Genomic DNA, 9,551 nt, shown 5'->3' with positions numbered 1-9,551 from the left:
AGAGTTTTGCATTACAAAATCTTTTTCAGAAAAATGCATATTCAAAAACTAAATTATATATATATATATATATATATATATATATATATATATATATATATATATATATAAATAAAAGCTTATATTGTTTTATCTAGTCTTATGACAAGTTTTCAAATTTTAAATGAGTACTGAGAACCTAAAGAACATCACTGTAGTACTTGTGGCTGCGAGCCAGAAAAGTAATAATTTTTCTGGTGTCAAACAACACAATGCTATAACAGGTATCCACCCTAAACATAAAAAGGAACTATTTCACTTACTGTGTTTGTCAGTCATCAAAACATCTGAACAAGGAGAAAGGCAGTCTAAGAAGACCCAGCTTTGTTTATATGAAGGGTAACATTCACAGAAAGTTTCACAAATGCCAGTATACAACTTAGCAAAACATTATAGATTTATGTACTATACATATAAACCTAGCGCTGTCTGCAGATGTCAATAAGATGGGAGATGGTCTACAGCTGGTAATAAATGGGCCTTGACCAATGGGATTTTTGTCGAAGGTAGATGTGAGACCCTCAAGTAACCCCCAGAGTGGCGACAAGCTAGACCTTGTGTTTTTTCTTCTGTTTGCTGTCTCTTTCTCTCTCTGTCTGACAAGACATGGCCTTTTATGCAGGGGCTTGCCTTGAAGTAGACTTTTACTTCTGCCCACTGTGTTAGAACTGAAAGCACTTACGTTCACTCAAGGACGAACTGCTGAGGACAGAGTTGTGAAACATACCTTGTTTTTCACAGTATTTTACAGCTAAGCAATATTAAATATGCTCATGCCAAACATGCCAAAGTATGCAACATTATCCATACAGAACAATCAAAGGATATCTATTTGTTTGGACTACAAAATATAGTAGTACATTCTACAGATGAAGAAACAAAAATGCAGCAGCTAAAATGCAGTTTGTTGATGGGTTTTACAGAAAGATGTATGCATGCAGCCTACCATTTCAATGCTTCATAAGGCATAACAAGACACATTCTTTGGACATCATACAGCTTTGACACTACTGGAGGCATTAAATCAGCACACAAAAAACATAATCATCAAACTTCAAGATATTTAGAAGCAACACAAGGTGGATGTCACCATAGATAACATACTCGTACAGCATGATGAAAACTAATGTACTATGAATCATGTTTGATACAAAATTTATCTGTAAAATTAGAAAAGGCCAGTACCTATCGGAAAGACATTATGGTGATCACAGTAATCAGATTTAATATTATGGCTTCAGTATATTCCATATTCCAAAAACAAATGTTACTGTAAATGTTATTGATAATGGTTAATGGTTAATGGTTGAAACAAATAAATGTGCTAGATATCAAAGGTCATATGGTGGAGAAAAGGTTAAAAATGAGTTAAGGAATAGAATAAAGGGTGTTAAATGTCAAAGGTTATAGAGTTATAGGACAGTATGACAGGGAAAAGGGTTAAGAGGGGGTGGAAATGAAGTAAATCAGAGATTAGTCATGAAAATGGTTAAGGACGATTAGATGAAATGGTATATCTGTGGCTAGGGTAGCAATGAGAACATTAAAGAAAACTAGCAAATAAGCTATTAAGAAAAAGTCGATGGGTAATACAGGTAGAGACGGCTGTTGGAGAAGTAGCAGGAGAAGAATCTGGGAAATGAGATATGGGAACTGGGGACGGTGATGAAGTATCAGGAAGAGTGTCAAGAGAGGAGGGATCCGGAGAAGGATAATGTTGCAACAGAAGGGATTCATGTAAGTATCCAGGTGGGAAAGGTAAGGATATTGGGGAACAAAGAGGAAATGGTGCACATAGAGAAGGAGAGGATGGGGTGTGTTCGAAAAAACTGGGAGGAAGAGGGGTGGGGAAATTTGCAGGGGGGGAGGATGGATATTAGCAAATACTTTGAGTATAGAGGGAATAGGAATAGAGGAATTGGAGGTTGGATGAGGAAATGGAGTATTCTCTTGGGTCATGTCTAGAAATTTTTGGATGTCTTTAAGAGTTTTTGGAGGGGATTTGGGTGGGGGAGGTCTGAGAAACAAAGGATCTCTTGTAAGGAGGAGAAGTGGGGAAAGAAGTTGGGGGAGCAGAGGAAAAGGAGGCCATAGGAGAAGATGTGGTAGGCAAAGATGGAGTGGAATGTTTAGGTTGTCTGGTGTGACAGGTAAGCGAGAAGGAGGAGGGGTAGGCATTGGAGAAATGGTAGAGATTGGAGTATCTGGATACAGACGGGAAAAGGAATTTGACTCAGGGAGAGGGGGAGTAGAGGTAGGATGGTTCAGGGTAGAGGGAAGTGATACTGGGGGAGATGCAAAGAGGTGAGGTAGTTCTGTGGGGAGAAGGACAATAAGGATGAAGAGTAGTAATGAGGGGGGAGGGGGTAGACAATGAAGAAGACTGCAGTAGGAGATGGAGTGGAGAATGTTGAGAGAAAGTAGGGGGTGCCTTTTAACCCATTCGTCCTGGGTGTCACATATATGAGACACCGGGAAAAATAAACAATGTCGGGCAGACCGCCAGTGCGATGCTGTCTCGGGGCTGCGCTCCAAGGCAGAAGCGGCGCGCAGTCGGGCGGGCGGACAGACTCTGGGGAAGCTCTGCCCGCCGATTTTGTAGCCGCCCGGATTTTTTAAATTTTGGCTACAAAATGTACCCGGCGTGACTGGGTTAAAGGTTGAGTAATGACCTAGGTGGGTAGTTCAGAATGTATAGAGTTGACAGTAGACATCAATGAGGGGGTATTAGTATCAGTGGTCAGAGCCGTTGTCTAAGGAGAGGCGAGGGTTGGGAAACCAATGAAATCAAATTTTGATAGGCTATCTGCTGAAGGGACAAGCTTTATTGCCTCCAACATATGTAAAAAAATCTTCATTATTGGCTGTGGTGAGCCTGAAGTAAGTGGGATAAAAAAATGGTTTACCCCTCAGGGTCCACATAAGGGTTGAGTAGAGCTCTAGGCAATTAATCAAGAGAATAGCGTGCCCAAGGCTCCCAGAGGCTAATCATGACTGACACAAAGCCAGCCTTCCATCCTTTCAGCACAGCTCTCACACCTTAGGAAGTGGTCAGAAGAAGGGGATGAAGAAGACAAAGATTAAGAAAGGGTGAAAAGAAAAAACCATGTAAAATTAGTTGAGGTGAGGGCTGGGGCACCAGTCTCCTTCTCCTAAGCCACCTCATGACAGCAACGAGCAATGGATTGGGAGGGATATTTTTAATAAAACAAACTGGTTTAACCATCTGAAATTGCTTTTTAAAGCAGACATGGATATGAATAAAACACAATTCAAACATTTTATAATCAAATTAATTTAATCAGTTAATTACATATAGGTAGTAAGTATTTAAAGTTCTCTCTTTTCTCTCCCCATACTATCTCTTGGCCTATTGACACCAGGAGTGTGCATACACATGCCCCGTTCACAGTGATTTTAATTTCCTAATTTTGTTTATACACAGATGGCTCCACAAAGACATAGCCCCTAAGGAGTCAATTACTAGACCTACCTGACCTCAACTACTTACAGTATGGCTTAAATTTTCGGAAGGGCACTAAAATAATAACAAAGGCAATATCAAGGATTATGACATTAATAATGATTATCCTAGAATTATGAATAGAAAAAAGAAAAAAAAAATCAATCAAATACAGGATGGGGTAAGCAGATGAGATAACTCTGGCCTAACTTCTTGACTTCTCGGTAACTATTCTGCACACTGAAGGCTTGTGAAGTTATCGATGTATAAACAAAACTGACATAAATCTACAGTGGATATTGCATGTCCCTGGCACAATGGGTTAGTAATACGTTTATTTTTGGAAGTGCTGAGCTTTACCCATCATCCCTTTCTTCCCCTACTGATTCAGCATATTCCCTTTTTTTCTTGTCTTTATGTTCTTTCCCACACATGACAAGTCTCACTCTCACAATTACAAGATTTATATATAATGTCCTGTGAAAATATTACAACAATTGAGCATAGCTTGCTGATCATTCAGTTTAAAATGTGACATTTCTAAAAAAAAAAAAAAAATAGTAATAATAATAATAAATAATAAATGGAAAAAAAAAACAAAAAAAAAAAACATGTTCCTAATGCCAGTGATTGTACTTTTAGAAAATCTGGAAAGTACATGTTTATGGTGGATAGTAAAGAGTTCTCATTAAACAAGGACTTATCAATAGTTATTGCCAAATGTCAACATTAAAAATCTGTGTACTTGAATTTTTTTTTCAAATCTACTGCTTCTTCTTCAAGTTTCAACTATGTCCTTTTAAATTCTTGAACCAAATCCCTTCTATAAAATGCCTTAATGTCCAAAAATAGAATATATACTGTAACAAGGTACTCTTGGCTTAATACGAAGGAAATAATATATACTACCTACAAATGACAAATATTCGCTTACCATTATCTTTTCATAAAATTATAAGATGTTATGTACTCACATACCCACTTTCATTTCCTGATCAAAAATGCGCACACATTCTGTCAATGTCCATCAAATCCTCTATTATGTCATCTACTTTTGCTCCAATTTTCTTGGCAATCTCAATTTTCTCTGGCAAGGGAAGATGGAGATATGACCAAATGAGTTCTGCATCCAAAATAGACCGTGCTGGGTTGTAGTTTAGCTTGTGACGACCTTGGAATGTGCGGCAAGCCTTTGGGTTCAGACCTGGGAAGATTTAATAACAGTCAAAACTTTGTAATTGTAAATAGTTTTTACTTCACTTGAGAATAAAGACTAGTGCTTTACTTTCTGATGTTACTAGTGTTATCAAATCAATAACTAAATTGATTTTCACACCTTATATCCAAAAGGGAGAATCTATACATTTGAAAAATGTTGAAGTAAATGGCCAAGCTTCTACAGTCCAAGAACGTATAACAATAAGACTGCATAACAGGATATCAATATCATCATAATTCTGTAACAGTACCAAATATCAGTGATAGTGATATTTTGTGGAATTTGTAGTAACAAGAATATGAAAAGGCAACCACTTAAAGGGAGAAGAAGGCTGTAAGATTCTCCCTTTCACTAAGTATTGGTGACCTACAGCAATGTAAGTGTCTTTTCCATACCTGCAATATGAGGGAGATGCTGCACCAAGAGATTGTAAACCATGGAGAAGCGTCTGTATGTCCTTTCACTCACAGGCAGGATGTATCCACAAGAGCCATCCAGGGAGCCATACATGGTGATGTGCCGACGCTCTATGTTCTGTCCTGCACGCCGATCACTTGACACATCCCCAATCCTGCATCGAATCCTAATGGGAAAAAATTATAGTTAGCGGGATGGGCAAGGAACACAATGCCTGGGTACATCTTGGAAAATATTAGCTGGATAACAAAATGACTGTCCCTGATATGACAAATGACAGTGTCCATTCATCACCTAAAAGTTTCTGGCAGCAGTTTATCATGTTTTCTACTTCCTCAAGAGCTTACAAATATTTTTGCTATAGATAATAATTACCAGATGAATAATAAGATAAATAAAAACATATCTTTTATGTGGATAAATAACTAAATAAATAATCAAATAAATCAATCATACTAGATTCTGCAGAGCAATCCCATGGCATGCCATTTGACACTATCAATACTCCCCTAGAAAGTTCCTCCCCTTAACATTCTATCTTACCAAAAATGAACCATCAAAATGCATATAAATAGGAGTACTAGTGCACATTATAAATTGTGAAACAAAACAAGCTCAAACTTACCTAAAGAAAGAATTAACATGAGAACCTAAATGAAAATCTCCTTTTCTGATTAGGCGAGTCCCTCCCATGCTCTCATGTGACTCTGGGTTGTATGTGTACACCACAAGATTCTTGTCGACATCACTAGCAATGAAAGCCAGTGTTGTATTATCAACCAGGTACTGGATGCCATAAACTTGAAGTGGCCTATGGTCCTGTTTGAGATAAAATGAACAAAAAAAAAAATTAATCAACTAACATTTAATAGAAAAAAATCTAAACTACAATGTTAACCCACTCACAACTGGATCTCCTGCCAGGTGACACACAGTCAGTCACCAAATGTGGACGAAACATGCCCCACTCAACTGTGGTATTATCATTTTTTAGGTGATGAGGCTAAAACAGGCTTTAAGTCTACATTTATGAGGCTGTTTCTCCTCAACAACTGCAACCAGGGCCAAGCATGAAAACAACTGCTTAGTGCACATAACTTAGAGCAGGCTCAACTGTCAATGACTTGATTGAACACTGCCCTTGCATGACTAACTGTTTAGCCATGATGTGATAATCACAACAACCTTCAGTATCAAAAAGTCAATCAGTAAAATCAAAAGCAACAATAATGGTACCAGAAAACACCATTTATTCTCACCCTTGCAACTAGAGACAGTGTCCGGTTTTCCTCCTGGAACCGGAGTAAAAAGACAGATTTACATATGTCTGCAGCTAAGATGAGACTCTTGATGCACGTGAGCTGGTGAATATACACTTGTGTGTCTATGAAGGCCATGCCAACTAAGTCTGTGTTCTTTAGCTGCCAGATGTATACCTGTATGATGAGATGCCCAAATAATATTATCAATACATGATACATCCTATTATAAATTTTTGAAAAATGTTCTATTTTTTGTTGAAAGATATACTAAAGTAACTTCAAGATTTAAATTCAGTCTTTTATACTCAGTATGTACCTCAACTTTTATTCCAATTGCTGCTCTAGGAAATCATTACTTATCATTCTTACTATTTTCAATAATTTATCCAAATTATATTAGTGAATGTCCTTGTGAAGCTTTACTTTACCTTTTGGCCAATAGCAGAAACAAGAAGACCTCTGCAATGAGACAAAGCTGTGACTGGGCCCTTCTGCTCCCCCTCATAAAGCATCTTGAGTCTGTTCTTTGTCAAGGGCTGGCCAGGTTCTGGCACCACATCAATGACGTCAAAAATAAGAATGCGCCCTCTGCAAGTGATGTCTTCTCCAAAACTGAAACAAGAAAATAACATATATATCCTCATTAGATCAAGAATTTTTTTTTAAGTATAAAGAATCTATGACAGTCAGATTTAAAAGAAGCTATTATTGTTTGATTTACTATTAAACCTACAAATATATAATACCATTCAAACAAATTGCACACTAAAAAAGTCATGCAACAAGTAGTATTCAGTCCCTAAAGAACAAAGTCAGACTAAAAGATATTATTTCGTCATACAAGTCGTTGAATCAACCCCCTGGTAGGGAATTACATCATGAATGGCATACGTCCACAAATGAGGAAACTACCAGACGACTCTAAGAGCTGACCTCAGGTTATTTCTTGGGAGGAGCAAGGGCATAAATGCCAGCAGGTAAGCTATGTATGCATGTAATTAGCACCAGGTACACTTTTGCATGTTGCAAACTTTATATAGATATGAGTTTGTGAATGTCCCAAAAACACTTTTAAACCAATATCAGAAAAAATATGCTTTAAAATCAAAAACTTTATAGAATGCCACCCATGGATGCTACCATAGGCCGTAGGTGCCATCAGGGGCAGTCTCGCATCATAATTGTAGGGTGGCTAGCAAACCAAAAGGGCCCAGTTCCGGGTGTGGCAGATAAGATTATTTTAACTACACCCACTAATAAAGGAATCACCTTAAATACGTAAATAAATGCATAAATAAATACGTAAATAACTATATAAAGTTTATGTAAATTGTCTTCTCCAGTTTTCTCAGAAAGGGCACGTAATTTTCTTTACCTTACATATCAGAGGGCTAGGGTGAAGATCATCACTTTGCCACTCGGGCCAGACCACACCTGGGTGCCATAGATAAGTAGATAATCCCACTCCACCCAGGTCTCTAATGTCTTTTATCAAATAATTTACAAAGATAATGTATGCTAATGTCTGTCCACAATCTTTATGCTGGTTCCCCATACCCAATGGTCAATTTCAAAATTTATGAAAGAAAACATTTTTGATTATGGGGTGGATTTAGCCCTATTAAAGGAGGATAATTTAAATGCTTAACCTTAGTGCATGTGTCTACATACATATAAAATTCCTTGAAAATCATAATTACTCATCAACCAGCCCCCTCCTCCTCTGTTTGGATTGAGGGAAATATTTAATGGCTACTTTCACTGAACATTTATTTCACTTATGTGCTATCATAATTCATAAAATTGAACCAATACATTGAATTCAAGCTAGGATTACATAATAATAATGATTTTGTACTGATAATGCCATCCACAGTTCTCTATTTTTTATTATCAGATTTTCCAGAAATAAAGAGGAGGAGGAGGAGGAGGAGGAGGAGGAGGAGGAGAAGAAGAAGATTAATTTTCTCTATAATTTATTGCATTTGTTAAATGTTTAAGACAGGAATAAATGAACTTTCAGATATTTAACATCAGATTAAGGAAAAAATAGGATAGATAACGAGCTTTGGCAAGTGCCCAAATTTCCAACATCCAATTTTCGGTTCTTTGTTACATAAGCTGTGGTATAATCTGATCTCCATTATTATATGAAAAAAAGAGAAAAAAGTAAAATACATATTACGTAAAAACTGAAAAAATTTACCCTGAAATAGTTCACAATGACAAACAGTTCCACCCCCAAAAAATATATAATTGAAATCAATAAATAATGATCAGTCCTTCACATTGAGTTGATATACCTCTATTCTTTTACGTAATTCTAGGAAAAATCTGACCTACAGACAATACCTCGGACAGTTACAAATGAAGAAGAAAAAGTTGAATTAAAATGATGTAGCCCAATTATGTACTTTATAACCTGGAATAAAAATATTTTTATAATCAAGTAACTGGAGCAAGATAGACTTCACCCGGGACTGTTACCTTAAAAGACCATATAAGGACACTGTGAGCTTGTTATGAGTCCCAAAATAAACAGTGATGAAATAGACACAATTGATGTAAAAAACAATACTTTTGTCATAATATTAGATGCCCATTAAAAGGCAAGACTCAAAATAATTTGTCAGCCATAAAAACCAGTTTAGTTTATTATTCTTTAAAATATATTTGAATGGAAATCATTATAACATATCATTAACCTCATCAAATTATGAGCATGATCCAAATAAAGAAAATAAACAAATATTACACATGATATATAATTTCCTGTATGTGCAAATTCCAATAATAATATTCCAACACCTAATCTGCCCATCTGCAGATGTAAAATTACCAACATACCAAATTGTTCTACACACCAAAAATACAGAAACAAAATCATCATGAATCATACCCAGAACACTATTCCTTGTAATGGCATACAATAAGACAGCTTTTTGTCACTCACCAGTATGTTGTCCCTAATGCCAGATATCCTCTGAGACCAGACCTATCACCCTCGTATGCCAAAATGACATTCTTAAAACAGGTCACATGCTCCCACGGCTCCAAGTCATAGTCTGTGTTTGGAATCATCTGTTTGGAAGTACAAAAAATTAGTGTACATATATCATTTCAATGCTTAATATCATATCTAACATGATAT

The 9,551-nt window shown here is 36.6% G+C and overlaps 1 protein-coding gene across 1 annotated transcript in view; it reads right to left on the bottom strand.

Moving 5' to 3' along the window:
- Positions 1-3,314: 3,314 nt before the first annotated feature.
- Positions 3,315-9,551, bottom strand: part of Cpsf160 (cleavage and polyadenylation specificity factor subunit 1) — a 26,816-nt gene continuing 20,579 nt past the window's right edge. Inside the window, exons 21-26 of the mRNA XM_027353765.2 lie at positions 9,354-9,481; positions 6,829-7,012; positions 6,398-6,574; positions 5,764-5,957; positions 5,117-5,304; positions 3,315-4,706 (exon numbers count right to left, since the gene is read on the bottom strand). Coding sequence (XP_027209566.1) covers positions 4,498-4,706; positions 5,117-5,304; positions 5,764-5,957; positions 6,398-6,574; positions 6,829-7,012; positions 9,354-9,481 — 1,080 coding nt within the window. The 3' untranslated portion in view covers positions 3,315-4,497. The remainder of the gene's footprint in view (positions 4,707-5,116; positions 5,305-5,763; positions 5,958-6,397; positions 6,575-6,828; positions 7,013-9,353; positions 9,482-9,551) is intronic.

The sequence above is a fragment of the Penaeus vannamei genome, chromosome 12 (assembly GCF_042767895.1).
Source record: "Penaeus vannamei isolate JL-2024 chromosome 12, ASM4276789v1, whole genome shotgun sequence".
NCBI lineage: Eukaryota > Metazoa > Arthropoda > Malacostraca > Decapoda > Penaeidae > Penaeus > Penaeus vannamei.
This window is presented reverse-complemented; position numbering and strand designations above follow the sequence as displayed.